We start from the raw sequence: 18,245 nt of genomic DNA, 5'->3' as shown, positions 1-18,245 counted from the left end.
TTATAACGTGCAGTGTAAATGATGCAAATATTCCTTGTTTATTTCATAAAGCGTCACAGCTAAAAATGCAAGAACTGTGTGTTTTGAACCCTAGCCGGAATCCTCCCGTCACTTAGAGTTTATGGTCCTACCTTCCGTATGAATCTTATATGCTGTCAAAATCAACAAGAAATGTAAATGCACATGCCTTGAAGCACTCTTCATGTTTCCTTCTACCAGTCACTTCCAAGAGTTTTATGAGACAAAGTCAGTAATTACCCAGACAGATTTTAGGTGTTAAATATTTTTCAAACAAGCCCAGTTAATGGCATCAGTAATAAAGAGAGGGAAACAAAGAGATTATAGTGTTTCATTCCAACCCGACACCCTCAGGAGAACAGACAGCGCAAGGCAAACCCATAAATGTTTATACACTCCCTGAGCTGTACAGAGAAAGTTCACAGGAAGCAGTTAAAGATGCAGCAACTAAGCCCAACATTTAAGTGGGTTTCTTTGGAATCTTGCTGTTTTATGCAATTAAAAGCCAGGTGGAAGGTATACCCTTACTAGTCAATCTTGATGTTTATAAAGAGTTTGATTTTTAAGGTAACTCTTCTACTAGGTGTGCCTCAACAAAAATCTTACAAAGAAAACCTTCCTGTAGGAACTGTATACCTCAGCTGGTTAATCCCACAGGTGCTGTCGCTGCTCACTGCCATGTAAGCACTTAGATTCCCTGCTGTACTGAGCCTCCCCAGGGACCTTTAGGGATAGGGAGGAACCTGAGGAAAGACTCCACTACTTTTGAAATGGAGACAAAGAATGCTGAGACATGAATGCAGCAGACCACAGGTTCACACCTAGGACTAACTTGTATATAAGCCAATGCTGCTTCATGCTCTGAAGAAGATGAGCCACACAGGCTGCCAGATGCCACAATGGAGAAACTTCTGCCCTAAATGCATTTGCCAGCAACCTTCCCAGAGAGTCATTTTAGCCACTCCATCTCTGCTATCCTTTGGCTCAGCTCCTGTGCCACCTCATAAATGAAGCTGACCCCATATCCTGTAGTCAAAGACATTATTTCCTTCTTCTGGTTTCAGCTATACTGCTTACTGTCTACACTGCCCATAACACTTCTGCCTTGTGTCATGTGCAGTTATGTTCATGTCTATCTCTCCCACTAGTTTGTATTTCCCAAAGGGAAAGGTCTAAGACTGTTGTGTTTTTGTATTTCTTATCCTAGGTACTCATTAATAATTAAAACAAAATGACACTTATTGAGCTCTTTTTTTTTTTTTTTTTTTTTTGAGATGGAGTCTCACTTTGTTGCCCAGGCTGGAGTGCAGTGGCACAATCTCGGCTCACTGCAAGCTCTGCCTCCTGGGTTCACACCATTCTCCTGCCTCAGTCTCCTGAGTAGCTGAGACTATAGGCACCTGCCACCACACCCGGCTAATTTTTTTGTATTTTTAGTAGAGATGGGGTTTCACTGTGTTAGCCAGGATGGTCTTGATCTCCTGACCTCATGATCCACCCACCTCAGCCTCCCAAAGTGCTGGGATTTCACCTGTGAGCCACCGCACCTGGCCAAGCTCTCTTTTTTTTTTTTTTTTTTTTTTTTTTAACTTGAGACAGGGTCTTCCCTTGTCATCCAGGCTGGAGTGCAGTGGCACAATCATTGTTCAGTGCAGCCTCGAGCTCCTGGGCACAAGCAATCCTCCCACCTCAGCTTCCTGAGAAGCTACAGGCACAAGCCACCATGTCCAGCCAATTTTTTTAATTTTTTTTTTTGTAGAGACAGGATCTTGCTATGTTGTCCATGCTGGTCTTGCACTCTTAGACTCAAGCAATACTCCTGCCTTGGCTTCCCAAAATGCTGGGATTACAAGTGTGAGCCACCACACCTGAACCCTTGAGTACTTACATGCTGGGCACATTGCATACAGCATATCACTTAATTCTTATAGTTCTGTAGCATGATGGGTAAAGAGCATGGGCTTTGGAGCAAGACCACCAGTGTTTAAAGCCTTTGGAGCAAGACCACCAGTGTTTAAAGCCTTCCTCCTGCCATCTGCCAAATAACCTTGAAACAGGCAGAATCCCAGTGGTTTTCTGACTCATAGCCTCAGCTGTATTCTACCTCCATAGAAGCCCCATAGATTTAATTGAATTAGACCCATTAGCTGAAGGACCAAACTCATTCCTCTTTGTCACTAAGTAATTCTAAGGCAGCCCCCATTAACTTGTGACTTAATGTATTCAGATTTTTAGACACAGATAGTGATTTTGCTAATCATATGGATAATATTAATTCTTTACATTTCTTTAGTGTTTGGCCATTTTCACAGTTCTTTCACATAAATTACCTCCACTGATCTTCAGACTATTCCTGTAAGGTGGGCAGGATAGCTGTCCTTTTCCCCACTTTACTGAGAAGTACACTGAAGAGAGAGAAGCAAAATGACTTGACGTTTATCTCGTAGCCAGACAGTGGCAGAGCTGCAACTTGAGCCAAGATGTAAATTCATCGACAGGCTTCCTGCCTCTATCTTGCTTTGTCCCCCAGCAACACACATGTGTGTATGCACAGACTCACTAGCAGGCACCAAGAACCAGGTGCTGGGCTACAGCCTCCATGGTTCAAGCTGTCTAGTAACCATAGCAATTGCCGCTGTCCTCGTGGCAAATGAGATCACCCAGTACACACTTGCTCCATTTACAAGAGATGAGGCATTTTCCACAGAGGGCCATTAAGTTTGGAATTCCCTTTCCCTGGTCTGACAGAACCCTAGAGTATTCGTCTTCTGGGTCCTTGCAAACCACATCAAGTTGAGTTAACCAGTCATGATTGGTAAGAAATCCTAAGAGGCAGGAAGAAAGTGCTAAATTAACTTCTACATGTGAGCAATTCGCAATTTTGTGGGTGGATTTTTTTTTCCCTAGGCATCCTTTAGGATAGCTACCCAGGCATACATTATTCTCAATCTTTAAAAATGCACTTATAGTTCACAGTCAGTCTGCTTGGTTTTGTTTCTGTGTTCTTACATCATGTCACAAATGATGTGATGGAGAAACCTATAGGGAAGTTTTTGTTTCTTTTGCATAAACTATTTTGCAGTAATTGATCAGCCATAAAGAAAAGATTATCTCCTATGCACTCACAACAAGTTCTCTGGTCACCAGAGACCAATAAGCTGTGTCCCTAGAACTATTATCACTTTGTTGAAGAAGCTGCTATGTGAACAAAAACCAGTCTTCGTTAATTTCCCTTTTCCTATTGAAAAAACATTGTCAGCGTTTTCCCTTTGGGAATCTATAATGTGTCAATAGTTCATATTATTTTAGTTCTAAGGAGGAGAGATGTAGGGCAGTATGTCCTTCTTAAGATCTCTTATTCATCGATCTTCATGCCAAATAAAGTGAAGTGAAATGCTTCACATTTTTACTGTATTATAGTGTATGTGTTTTTTTATTTCATAGAAATATAAATTTTTAGAAATGTAAACCACTTTTGAGACTAATTTGAATTCCACATCCTCCCCCTCACCCTAGTCCATTTAATTGATGAAGGAAGCCTGAGAAGTAAGGTGGTCAAACTGAGCTTGCATTCTACTGAGTGATGGAATTGGGATATACATTCTGAGTCCAGTGCTCTTTTCCATTGTACTCTGCAGTGTGTATCTGTTTTCTCTCCATAACTGCTACATAAGCTTTGGGAAGCAGGGATGATCCTTCTGTGTGCCAATTAGAACTGCCTGGTAAATGCTTGTTAACTAATGTCAGCCATTGTGTCATAGTTACAAGAGCTCATATGTTACAACACCTCCCTTTCATTATCTGTTCGTTTGTTTTTTTGTTTTTTGTTTTTGTTTTTGTTTTTGTTTTCTTTTTTGAGATGGAGTTTTGCTCTTGTCACCCAGGCTGGAGTGCAATGGCATGATCTCAGCTCACCACAACCTCTGCCTCCCAGGCGATTCTCCTGCCTCAGCCTCCCGAGTAGCTAAGATTACAGACATGAGCCACTATGCCCTGCTGATTTTGTACTTTTAGTAGAGACGGGGTTTCTCCATGTTGGTCAGGCTGGTCTCGAACTCCTGACCTCAGGTGATCCGCCCACCTCGGCCTCCCAAAGTGCTGGAATTACAGGCATGAGCCACCCTGCCTGGCCCGTTATCTGTTCTTTTATCTTCAACCTCCTGTGTAGATGTAGAAAAAGTTGAAGGATGGCAAGTAATATACAATAGAAAGGAATCTGATTAAGCTTGCCTGCCATTGTTTCTTAACATCCACATTGAAGTTGAAAAATGTTTTAAGGAAAAATCTCATGGACCTAAGATTATTTATGAATGGCTTCAGTGATCTCATACGTATAGTGACTAGATTCCTATGACACATTATTTTTTATTTTTTAAAAAAATTGTGTATTATTGTCCAGGCGCGGTGGCTCACACCTGTAATCCCAGTACTTTGGGAGGCCGAGGCGGGTGGATCACAAGGTCAGGAGTTCGAGACCAGCCTGGCCAATATGGTAAAACCCCGTATCTACTAAAAATACAAAAATTAGCCAGATGTGGTGGCGGATGCCTGTAGTTCCAGCTACTCAGGAGGCTGAGGCAGGAGAATAGCTTTAACTAGGGAGGTGGAGTTTGCAGTGAGCCAAGATAACGCCACTGCACTCCAGCCTGGGTGACAGAACAAGCCTCCATCTCATTAAAAAAAAAAAAAAAAAAAAAAGTGTATTATTTCCAGCCATGGGAAAGGAAAGGACGGTAGAGTTCATGTTCAGAATGAAAGAGTAAACATCACAAGTTAGTTTGACCTCAGCTGTCAGTTTATTCATTGTGAATTTTTGTGCCATGGAAGAAATTGATTCAGGAATTGTTTGCCCTGCTATTAGTTTGTATGCACAGTAACATTCTAAATACTCACTATAACTGTATTATAGTTTGTTTCAGTGTTGGAAGGCGTGTTGTCTAAGCTGTCAAGGTATGATGAAGGCACTTTCTTTTCATCCATTCTGTCATTCACTGTAAGTATTTGAATGAGTTCTCTTCTGTGGTCTTTTAACTGTTGTCATAGTACTTATATGGCAGTTAAAAAATAATTCTCATAATTATCTCTTTCTTTCACACTTAAGGTGAAAGCAGCTGCAAAATATGTTGATGTTCCAGTAAGTATTTTTTATCTGCTTTTTAAAACTATATGGAATTCTTTAAAAAAATAATTACAGTTCATCATGGATTTATTTCAAATCTTTAAACCAGTGCCATTCCCTTAGGGAGTAGTTTATTTTCTTAAGCAAGCACTAACCTTCATAACAAGGCGTAGCAAGGTTATTTCGTTGACTTTTTCTGTTGTAACTCAGAAACTCTTAAGGAGATCAGTTAATCATAAGAACATATCACCTGAGTTGCAGAGGGAAGTTATAGCACTCTAGGATGGGGTAGAAAGTGCCTCACACTATTTATAGAAAAACCGCTCGCTTTTCCTCCCCTTTATATGAAAGCTGTAATGGGTTTCTTATAGAAGGTAAAATAATGATAAAGATGAACCAGTTAAAGAATTAGTTTTCTAAATACACAAGTATTATATAAATCAGTAATCACTTATTTTAACATTTGTTGTTTCATAGAATTCTTGGGAAATAACTTGCAAGTTTGTTCCAAAATTTAGATTCCATGAGCAGAAATCATGAAACTGACTTAGCTACAATGAGAACATTCACATGGTAAACATAACCAACAAGTTGTGCAGCATTTTTAAGCTGATCATCATACCAAATTAATTTTTGATTTAAATTCTATTATCACATATATGATCAAGGCCTAAGGTGTTCTGTTTAATCATTTATTTTAGCATATATGTCAATTTTCAAAGAATCAGAATTAGAGCACAATGAAAGATAAATTAAGATTTAAGACTAGATGGAATATAAATTCACTCTTTGTATTTGAAGAACATTATATCTCTACATTGCCATTAGAAATGGTAGCAGTTTTGAGTGCTGGCAAGCTTTATGTATTAGTTGTAGATAGCTCTTATTTTTAGGATGCACCACCACGTTTTGTCTCTGGCTTTATTGCTGCTGTAGTTATAAATGAGTATTTTAAATGAGAAGACCCTGGACTTTTCTACCTTTGCATGGGGTTTCTTTGGAACTGGACTTTTTATCTTACAAATGTTTCCCAAAGAAGTCTTCATACCCTCCTCGTCCTGTACCTAGAATCAAGGAATCAGTGCGGGACCTAAGTAGAAAAAAATCACATATGTAGAGCCCCACAAAGCAGCAGCATGAAAGGGAGAATTAAGGGGAGATTTTATGTTTGATATCTTAAAAAGGAAGACACAAATAATCTTGTATATATCACATTGGACTTCGTAACACACATATTATAATATAGTTTTTGTTTGATTTTGAATTACAAATGGACTGTGACACCAAAATTATTCATGTTCTTAGAGATTTTGAGGTTTTTAATTGGCCCTATACTAGTTTATCCTCTCCATAGAATTTCAGAGTTGAAGGAGACAGAAAATGGTTCATTTACTTCCCTTCTCAGTGCAAGTAACCCCTCCTCTAACATCCCTTACAAAGATTCACTTGGGCGCTGTTTAATTATTTCAGTGGTTACAGGATGACCATATGGCAGCCTACTCTTAAGTATTGTGAGTTGAAATTCTGTATCTTTGTGAATTTTACCCATTAATCCTCGTTCTAATCTCTCTTCTGCATGATAGCTGTTTGCATATTTAATGACAATTTTCATGCCTCCTCTTCCCAGGAGGTGTGGTGGCTATTCACAGGCATATGTTGTCTGAGGAATGCTTATTTTCTAGATTAAACATTCTCAATTTATTCACTAAACCCACTACTTAAATATTTATTTAGCACATACTAAGTGCTAGATCCTGGACACACATGATGAGATATACATTTCTTGCCCTCAAATGGTTCACAATATTAAAGACAAAAGAGATAGGGAAACAGACATATCATTATGCACACTTCTATGGCAATCATATCCAGACTCTTCATCATGCCAGTTACTACCCTAGAGGAATTCTAGCTTATCAGTGTCAGCATTAAATCAAGTTGCCCCCTGGAGCAGAACATACTATACCATAGATGTGGTTTGACCATGGCAAATTACAAAGTGATGAATTCCTTCTTCAGTTATGGACATTACACTTCTATTGTTGATGCCTGTGAATATTAACTTTAAAAGCTGTAAGGTCTTGTTGGCCGTTATTCTTTTTTATACTCAAACTCCAGCAAGTATGCCTCTCTGAAGCTGCCTCTTAAGAGAGTCTCATGAGAAAAAGAGCGCTGGCTCACCTTTCACAAAAATAAACTGAAAACAGACCTAGACCCACATACAATTCAGAACTATACAACTTCAAGAAGAAAATATAAGATAAAATATATATGTCCTTGGATTTGGTGATGAGTTTTTAGATACAACTGCACATAATTCATGAAAGAAAAAAAAATTGATAAATTGGACTTAAAAATTGATAAGTATACTCTTATTCACTGTTAAGAGAATGAAAAGCCACAAATGGGAAGAAATATTTGCAAAACACATATCTGATAAAAGACTTGTATCCAAAGTGTTCTAAGAACTCTTAATACTCAACAATATGAGAACAACCAAACTTTTAAATGGGCAAAAGATCCAAACAGGCACTGCAACAAGAAAGATATGCAGATACCAAGTAAGCTTATGAAAAAATGCTCAATATCATTTGTCATTAGGAAAATGCAAATTAAAAGAAGATACCACTATGTACTTGTTAGAATGGCCAAAATCCAAAAACAAACTGACAACAGCAAAATGTTGACAAGGATAAGAGAGCAACAGGAACTCTCATTCATTGCTGGTAGGAATGCTACAGCTACTTTGGAAAACTGCTTGCCAGTTTCTTTTAAAGCTAAATATAGTCTTACTATGTAACCCACCAATCACAGTTCTCTGCACTTGTCCAACTGATTTGAAACATATGTCCACCCCAAAATCTATGCACAAATGTTCATAACAACTTTGTTTATAATCACCCAAACTGGAATCAACCAAAATTGTCCTATAGTAGGTGAATGTATAAATAACCATTGGTACATCCATACAATGTAATTCTATTCAGCAAAAAGAAAAGAGCTCTCATCTCACATGAAGACATGGATGAATCTTAAATGCATACTGCCAAAAGAAGCCAATTTGGAAAGGCTGCATACTGTATGATTCCGTTTATATCACATTCTACAAAAGACAAAACTATAAAGACTATAAACAGATCAGTGGTTGCCATGAGTTCAAGGTCAGGGAGAGCTGAATTGTTCAAATACAGGGGATTTTTTGGAACACAGCAACTATTCTGTATGATATTGTAACGGCAGATACATGACACTGTGCATTTGTCAAAACCAAACTTTATAGCAAAAAGAATGAACTTGAGAATATTCAATTATTTAAAAATCAATTAAGTGATCATAGAATCCCAGGATGGAAAGGAAACTATAATAAAATAATTCTATTGTGAATGTATAAGATAAACTCATTGAAAGAGGAGCGAGGAAAGTGCTGATCTGAGTAACTTTGGAAATTAGTGGAGTCTGTAAGAATAAGGGAAAATGGAACTTATAAATAAGCATTGTACTCTGGTTGATAAAGTTTTTCTCCACAGTTTAACAATTTTGAAGCCACTATATGTGTGTATTGGAATTGAACAATTAAGTAAATGGATGGTGGTTGGTAGGAGACAGGTTTCTCACTGTTGGAGTCAGGTTAGAGGCAAGCAAACGAAGGGGACTAGAATGATCCTGTAATGGATTAGAGTTGGAAATATCAGTGTGAATTTGTCTTTGGCTTGGTACAGATAGAACTGCTTACATTTAACAGTATTTTTAGATATATGTATATGCATGCGTTAATGTGCTCACATACATTTTCTTGCTCTGTTAGCTCAGAGAGCCTAGAAACAGTGATGCCCCAGTAGCAACAAGCCCACATAGCACTCAAATTTGTTGTCTAATCTTTAATGAAATGAACCAGGGCTCCTTGGAGAAATGGCTGATGCTGGAAAATATACAAGATGAACGTGGAGCATCTTGTAGCAACAGAAAGGAGATGTTCACAAAAAAACACAAAACTGGAAACTCTGTGTTTCAAAGAGACACAGCAGATTATGGAAAGAGCTCCCAGTGGCCTAAGCTAGAATAATTTGAGTGAGCAAATATATAAATAATATTGGATTATAATCCAAAGCATAAAATAAATATCCATTGGTTCATACTGATACAAGTAAATATTGAAGTACATAGTGGGGAGAAAAGACAGCTCTCCCATGCAGAAGAACTCCAAATAATTAATATAGTTACTTCCCTCTCAAGGAGGTGGAGCATATATCCCTGCTCCTTAAGTGTGGGATGTACATAGTAACTTCCTTCCGAAGAGTACAATATGCAAAGGAAGACGGGGAGAATAAATTTCCTATGGAGAAATTTGAGAAATATTACCCCAGCCAGTTGATCAAAGGTCAACATCTGCAGTGATAAATCATACTGATAATATCAGCCCTTGATAGGATGTGATGAAAATGGCACTTTACCTCTATGGTCTTCCTCTAAAAATTTGTTAACTGCAGTCTAATCATCAAAAAAAATCAGACATATCTCAATAGGTGATACAATACAAAATATCTGAGAATACTCCTCAGAATTTTCAAGGTCATCAAAAAGAAGGAAAGTAGGAGAAAGTGATACAACCAAGAGGAGTCCAAGGAGACCTAATTACTAAATATAACATGGTATCCTGAATAATATCATGGAAGAGAAAAAGGATATTGGGTGAAAACGAAGGGAAACTGAATAAAGCTCACACTTCAGTTAATAATATTGTATCAATATATGTTCATTAATTGTAGCAAATGTACCATACTAATGTAAGATGATAATAATAGGGGAAATTGGGTGTGGGTTATATGGAAACTCTATAATATTTCCACAGTGTTTCTGTAAATCTAAAATTTTTCTAAAATAAAATGTTTATTAAAAGAAAAAAGCACTGGCCAAGGACTTAATAATACCTTACTGTTAATTCATTTTATGTGGCTATGTGCCCTCGAAACTGTATGACCTTGGGCATTACTTAAGTGGCCCCAGTCTAGTCATCTATAAAATGAGTGAATAAGCTACATAACTGCATTAGTTCTTTTAACTGTAATATTCTGTCACCATGTGAGTTCTTGTCCAGTTCTCTCTATGAGACAACAGAGCCCAAAAATTCTACCTGGAAGATGATGGGAAGATAAAGAGCTAGAAAAAATTTTCTGGATAAGAAGGCAATACCTTCTTATAATACCATCACTTGTCGGAATTTTTTTTTTTATAAGACAGCCTCACTCTGTCCCCCAAGCTGGAGTGCAGTGGCCTGATCTTGGCTCACTGCAACCTCCACCTCCCGGGTTCAAGTGATTCTCGTGCCTCAGCCTCCCAAGTAGCTGGGAAAACAGGCATGTACAACCACACCTGGCTAATTTTTTGTATTTTTGGTAGAGATGGGGTTTCACCATGTTGGCCAGGCTGTCTGAAACTCCTGACTTCAGGTGATCTGCCTGCCTCGGCATCCCAAAGACCTGGGATTACAGGCATGAGCCACCATGCCTGGCTGGAATGTTTTTAAAGCAATAAATAAATTGATTCTATAAGGTGAAAATTACAAATGAAGTTAAGTGGCATTCCTATGCAGAAAAGGAGGAATTCATATTCCTAGAACATACTTATTTGTCAGCTATTCCTTATAATTATAGCACAGTTGAAGATGTATGAGTTAACAGAAAATGACCCAAATCAAACCATTTAAATATAATAAACATAGTCTTTTGTATCATTGTAATGTATACTTTTCATGACACTTTATGAATGAAAAAAAATCATACTTAGGAGAAAAATGCTTCAGTATAGTCCTGAACAGAAATAAATTCAGGCACGTGCCTCTTCACAAAGAAGTTGATATCTTTCTGATCTAGATGATGAACTGTGTCCTTCAGTATAGTTTGATAGATTGCTCTTGGCTAGGCAACCCTATCTTGGGGAGGAGTTCTGTGGCAGTTATACAGTTTATGGCCCCGTCATAGAACCTTGGAATGTTCATGTTGGCAAAGACAACAGACATTTGAAAAAAAAAGAAAGAAAAAGCAAGACCTGGATGAGGTGAGTCTGTCCTGCTCAACAGTAACTTAGAAGGGAACTCAGATCTGACAGAAATTAGATGCAGGACGAGGATGAAAATGTTCACATTAGCTTTGCAGATAGGAATACTAAGCCAAAACCAAAAATTCTGCAGGTTTGAATTATTATACTAACCCCCCCCAAAAAAAAAGTTTTGCTCACCTGTAAGATGGGTAAGATGTAGCTGATAGCAAATGTACGTTAAAAAGTTGTATAAAAGATCATGTTTGACAATAACATGGAGTATTTTTTGAAAAAATCAGGTATATAGATCTATGGAGGCTGCATAACAGAGGGGTTGCTTACAGGCTGAGGAACCAAACTGCTGGCAGTTGAATCCTTGCTCCATCACTTCATCTATTATCAGTGTGACCTTAGGCACCAGTTTCTTCCTCTGTAAAATGGAGATGTAATTACACCTCTTAATAGGCTTATTGTGAGTATGTTAAGCAGTTTTCACAGTTCCTAGAATGGAATTAGTGCACAATAAATGCTAGCTATTATCATACATTATTATTATTATTGATTACAATAAAATCTAGTATCTACATTCTAGGAAATAATCATTTCACTTATACTGTATTGATCACATCTGTATGATTGTGAACAAGTCACATCTGAATTATTTTAAGGCAACGTTTTCTTTTTACTTTACTTCCTCCTATAGAGAGCAGCAAGGCTAGTTAATGGGATCTGGAAATAATGGCTTATGAAGGAAAAAAAAAGAAATCTGACTGTTCCTAGCAAGAGGGAAAAAATCTAAGAGATAAGATAGCCCTGATCGATATGTAAAGGGCTCCTGTTTGGAAAAAGTAACAGCCTGAGCCTGTATCAGTCAAGAAGATAGGACTAGGAACAATGACTAAAAATGAGTGGGAGCAGAACTGAAATCAGTGTAAGACCAAACTTAAAAAAAAAACTTATTTACAAAGGTGACATAGTAAAAGCTGCACCACTATTTGCCAGGTGTGGTACTGAAGATTTCTGCATTATGTGGGAAATAGGACAAGATGACATTAAAGAGTCTTTCCAACTCTGATTCTGGAATTTTATTCTATTGTCATACTAGTTACAGGACATTTTGGGGTTTAAGGATGTGTGTTGATTTGTAAAATCCCTATTTAAAATGGTCTTATTAACATTATCACACACGCTGCATACCAACTCTATGCTAGACACTAAGGTGAAACAGCTGAAGAGACTTGGAGGATACGATAAAGATTACTGTGGCCAAGAAAAAACCAAAACAATGAGGAAGAAAGAAGAAACTGTCTCTCTTCAATTGGCTTAATCATACTGATGCCTGCTCTTGGTGGTCTGTCCTAAGATAAAGGAGATGGCTAATCTTTCTCTCATCTTCATTAGGAATTCTCTCAAATATTCTCTCATCTTTATGATACTTGCCAAAGATTTCTCATTTCAAAATCCCTAAAAGGTGGTTCTTACCCACCTCTGTACTGCACAGACTTGATATGGGGTTGAGGATCTGAGTTCATTTTCCACCTTGCTCCTATCTAGCTGTTTGATCTGTGGGCTTCCATTTTTCCACCCATTCAGTGAGGATAATAGTATTTAAAAGTATTACCATTACTTTTAATGGCAAAAAACACAATCACTTTTGCACCAACCTATAATCCTTGTGCTGCCTCCCTCATTATGAGAATTCAGAATTCAATGAGCACATTAATGTGAATATGCTTTGTAAATGTAAAGCACTATTGCAATAAATTGTTATTGTTTCTACCTGGAATGATGCTTCCGGCTCCCATGCATTACTCCCTAGTTCCCGCTCGCTACTTAAAAACATGACCAGTTACTGAAAGAAAAACCAGTTGCCTTCCACAGAGTGAAAAATATTAGCTTTTTATTTTTTCATTTATGCTTCCTTTTAGAATAGTACACACTGGTGGCTTTTAGGGTATAATCAGTCAGTTCAGTGACATTAGTGTTTTCCCTCTTCCTTCTTTTGCTTCCTTGCTTCTTATGTTGTTTACTACTTAGATAACGCCACCTGAATACTCAGAGCTTTACATCAGCATGAGAGCCAGACAGAACTCGGGGAATGGAGCTCTTGCCCACTGGGACATATTCACCTAGAGAGAGGGATGCACACCAGGACCAGATTAAGAGCCTCACTTGTCTAGGAGTGGAGGAGGTTGTGTGTTGTGCTTTCCAGATGAATGTTTTGCTTCTTTATTCCTTTGTGTTTTGTCTGTCTGGCTTTTCTCTCTTATGTAAGATAAATCCATGAGCTGCCTCCGAACACTGGCATTCTAGCACCCTGAGGCATCACTTAAGCCAAAATCTGAATGGTTCCAAATCGAGCTGAGTAAATCCATCCCAGTCCATCTAAACTTTAAAAGCTAAAAATGAAATAATGCAGCATTTTAATTTTACTTCTTCAAGTCCTCATGTAGTATTTTCTAATTGACACAACTGTAGATGAGGGAAAGGCTGGTGAACTGAGATTTAAAACCTTCATCATCATTACGATTGCTACTCATGAATAAAATAATATAAAGCTCATAGGTAGTGTACACATTAGCACATTCTGTGTTTGGTGCTACTGTATTAGCAGCTATTCCTCTAAACTCTGGGATGTTAGTGATCTAACCATAGATCAGAAATAGCAAGAAACTTGATCCTCATATTCCCAAATGGGGAAGGCATTGTAAACCCATAGATCTCAATTGAAAATTAACTTGCCTCTTTGAGTAGTTCAGGCTAATATCTTAAACTATCATTCAGTATTTATTTTAATATTTAAAAGAAACTTCTCTTTGAAAGGATTTTCCCCAGTGATACAATAAAATGTAACATACTAATGCTACATAACTGTTTCTAGACCTATAAATGTATAAATTATGTAACTACTTAGAAGAAATAGTGTGAAACATTCATGTGACTGTTAAGAATAAAAGTAATATGACTACCTAAGTTTTAGTAGCATTAATTATAATTCTGATATCAGATACCTTCATGGCATTAAGGTAGGATTCTGCCTTTTACCAACTATACTCAACAGACAGAAGACCCTGATCCAGGGCAAGAACTCTGCTAATAATGGAAGAGCCCCTAGAAATGTGGGATTGAATGAAATGTACGTACTTAAAACGCACGTTACATGCTCTAAATCTAAAAGCTGTTTTCAAACGGATGTGGGTGTCATTATTTTTAATTCAGAATTTTCTACTCCCAATTTGGAGTTAAAGTACCTAAATGTATAATAATTAATAGAATTTTGAATACTGCTAAATTTAACAAAAAAAGGTTAACTGGCTGCTTCATTCTTGAAATAATAGTTTGGAATTTTCTTTTTTTTTTTTTTTTGAGACGGAGTCTCGCTCTGTCACCCAAGCTGGAGTGCAGTGGCGCAATCTCGGCTCACTGCAAAGTCCGCCTCCTGGGTTCATCACATTCTCCTGCCTCAGCCTCCCGAGTAGCTGGGACTACAGGCGCCTACCACCACGCCTGGCTAATTTTTTGTATTTTTAGTAGAGACGGGATTTCACCGTGTTAGCCAGGATGGTCTCAATCTCCTGACCTCATGATCCACCCACCTCGGCCTCCCAAAGTGCTGGGATTACAGGCATGAGCCACCGTGCCCGGTCTGAAATTTTTCTAAATAACAATTTAGAAAATTTAGAAAATGAGATCTTTTTTCATTCATGGTTTTTAAAAATCTATTTTTAAAATGCATATATTTGTGACTTGTTCATTGTTTAAATTTCTTCCTTTCTGCCCCTTTTTAAATTATTTTTAGAGACAGAGTTTCACTTTGTCACCCAGGCTAGAGAGCAGTAGCGTGATCATAGTTCACTGCAGCCTCCCACCTCAGACTCCCAAGCAGCTGGGACTACAGGAATGCACCACCATGCCTGGCTAATTTTTTACTTTTTTATACAGGCGGGGTCTTGCCATGTTGCCCAGGATGGTCTCAAACCCCTGGCCTCAAGCAATCCTCCCACCTCAGCCTCCCAAAGCAGTGGGAATACAGACATAAGCCACTGCATCCAGCCCCCTCTTTATCAACTGTTTCTCTTCCCATCATATTTATTAAATATTTAAGTTGGCATAAATGTAATTAGAAGGCTCTGTAATCTCTTTATTTCCATCTGGTTTTCTGTGGGAATACAATATAATAGATCTACTTTGTAAAAACTTGGCAAACTGTATTTAGTTTTTTACAACATAATGATCATGAATATATGAAACAACATTTTTTAAGTATGTGAGAACATATAACTTATTTAAACAACTTCAAATGCTTTTGAAAAGTTTCAGAACATTTTTATTCATATAAAAATAAAGAAATTGATGGATAAATTCCAGAGCATTAAAGATATATTAAATAGTGAAAGAAAAATACTGTTTTTAACAATACCTGAGATAAATTATATGTTTGTAGAACTATGTTCTATGATCAATTGTAAATTTTTGCTGAATCTTAAATGCCAGAATTGAGATATAAATTGCTCCTACTACAATTTCAAATTTCAAAGACATGTTATTTATTGTCTTATATCTTACATGATCCCTTTTTCTCAAATGGTGATGAATGGCCAGACACAGGTATCTCATTTACAAAGCATGCAGGTAATCATAACGCAGGATATTACACTTCCACTCTTGATTGTTTCTTCAAGGCAAGCTTTTCTAGGTTATGAGAAGTGCACTTTTAAATTAAGTCAATTACACTGTAGCTTCTAGTTAAGCTTTGAGACTGGAATCGTATATTTAAAAATTTGTCTCCTTGTTAAATAGGCACCATGACAGTGTTTGTGTAGTGTATGGTTAACCTCCAGTGGAAGGTTAAGCAGCTTCTTCTGTATCTAAATCTGTTGCCGTGAAAAATGACTGCAGTGTTGCACCCATCTACCCATGAATAGGGAAAGCGAAGACTTGCACCTGTGGGATTAGGTGTAGCAGCAGGAAGCAAGAGTGTTTGCAGCATATAATTAACAAGGAATTTTTTTCTCTTCTTTTTAAACAGCGTGTTCATCTTGCTAGGTTAACTAGTGATTAACGCTTGAAAAAAAAGTGCTGGAGTCTTCACCCTTTCTTAAACTCACTCACTCACTGATGTATTTGGTTACTTATACAGTGTCAGAGGAACTCACATTAAAATACTTCATTTCCTCCCATAGTTCTTGATCCCTTTGTGCTCATGGGGGAATTTTTTAGATTTTTGTGTTCTTTTACTATAACTTTGCTAGACAAACTCTATTATTTTCTGAATGAGATTAAAAGTAATTTAGGAACTGCTATTTTGATTTAGAGATTACCATCTTAATAAACAAGATGGCAGAGTTAGTGCATAGTGAACTAAGGATCCTGGAGGTTTAAATGGGAGTATGAAAAAAATAATTTACTCCGAAATGGCATTTAATAAGTAGAGTACTTACTATATGGTTTTTGTTATTTTTCTCTTATTAAGAAAACTATGATTACCAATTTAGAAGAGATTTCTAAATATAGCTCTCTAGAATACAATATTCTTAATAAAAACTAATCTAAATCCACAGCTGTTGAAGTTTAACAGGCCACTCTTTTGATATAATTGGTAGTCATGCATTTGTATCAGAATGTGTAGTTATAGTTTGTCTTTACAATGCAATCATATGCATTGTTTTCATGTACACACCAAAAAAAACCCACAAAAATGTACTAGCATACTTAGCTATTATTTTCACTAAACTTCGTATTCTTACAACACTTAATAATGATTCGAATTAGATGCAGTGACTTTCAGTGTGTAAATTTTACCACCATAATAAAACAGAGTCTTAGCACATGGGAGCATTGAACCAGCAATAATGTCTTCTATCCAAACACATTTGTACTGTAGGTAGAAACTGTTTAAAAGGAAAATTACATCTTTTTCAGCAATTTATCAGAGATAATTACCCTTTATACACCAAATGAAAGATAAAGTGTTTTAAAGAACTACAATTCTAATTGGTAAATGTCACCAGCTGTTGCAGTTACTCTTACTTGTGTATATTCTTTTAATGATTATACACTCATGCCACCAGCTACATGAAAATGTATTCACTAGGTGTGAAATTCCCATATGTCACAATTTCAAGAATAGGTAAACAGCTCAATGATAAAGGAAGAAATAATTCCAGTGAAGAATGTAAGAATCTTGGGTTTGTTTTTTAGGCAAGTGGATCTTAATTTGCCAAAAGGGAAGAAAATGCAATTTTTTTTAAAAAAGGAAACAATTAATTTTTTACAACAAACTTTTAAATGAGCTTTGCCTCATATCCTCAACCAGAGATTTTTATTTCCTTAGAAAGTTGTGGAACTGTCTCAACTTAGAAATTTCAGTATTATATCCCTTGGATCTGCCAATAGGAAAAGCATTTCGTTTTCTTTCAGGCTTAAACTGTAAAGTGTTTGTTAGTTTCAGGTGGTAGAAAATAAACTCTTCCTGGACAGTGTTTCATGATAGTCTAATCTTATAAGTGATCAAGGAAACAGAAAAGAAATTACCCTAGTGTCTATGGTAAATGTTTAAAGTCATTATTCAGCCTCCCTGGCCATAGCTTAGTTTCCATTGAGACTGATAGGTCTAGTGACTGACTGAACTGAATGTCTAAGCAGTGGCCTTTAAAAGATGGAAACAAAAATGGGGTTGGGGTGGGGAAAAATAGTAGTAAAGACAAGCCTCCCATTTGTCTGTTCTTCAACTCCCAGTTCAACTGGGCTGACCCAACTACCTTGGTATTTTGTACATGACAGCATCCTGTTTCTGGGTACTTGCCTGAAACTCAGATACTGAGCTAACTTGCTATTGTGTATTGAAAATTGTTCTCATGTCACTTTCGTTCTGCAGCAGCAGGTTTTTTTAATGTTCTCATTTTCAGTGTTTTCACAAAGTTTGAGAGGCACAGAGAGAAATATGTATCTTGGAAGTTAGTTTCCTTCAAGTATTAATAGTAGTAATCTTTGTACAAATTACCCTGCCTCTTCACTGGAAAAGCTAATGTATAATCTCGCTAGACCCAAAGAAGAAAACAGTCTAGCTTTT

At 37.1% G+C, this 18,245-nt stretch overlaps 1 protein-coding gene across 3 annotated transcripts in view; it reads left to right on the top strand.

Moving 5' to 3' along the window:
* The window catches only part of CADPS2 (calcium dependent secretion activator 2), a 567,688-nt gene that overhangs the window by 519,122 nt on the left and 30,321 nt on the right, over positions 1 to 18,245 (top strand). For all 3 annotated transcript variants that reach the window (XM_024250127.3, XM_054559726.2, XM_054559723.2), the window contains 2 exons: positions 4,928 to 5,011; positions 5,120 to 5,152. In XM_024250127.3, the coding sequence (XP_024105895.1) occupies positions 4,928 to 5,011; positions 5,120 to 5,152 (117 nt within the window). The remainder of the gene's footprint in view (positions 1 to 4,927; positions 5,012 to 5,119; positions 5,153 to 18,245) is intronic.

Source organism: Pongo abelii, chromosome 6 (genome assembly GCF_028885655.2).
Source record: "Pongo abelii isolate AG06213 chromosome 6, NHGRI_mPonAbe1-v2.0_pri, whole genome shotgun sequence".
Classification (NCBI taxonomy): domain Eukaryota; kingdom Metazoa; phylum Chordata; class Mammalia; order Primates; family Hominidae; genus Pongo; species Pongo abelii.
This window is presented reverse-complemented; position numbering and strand designations above follow the sequence as displayed.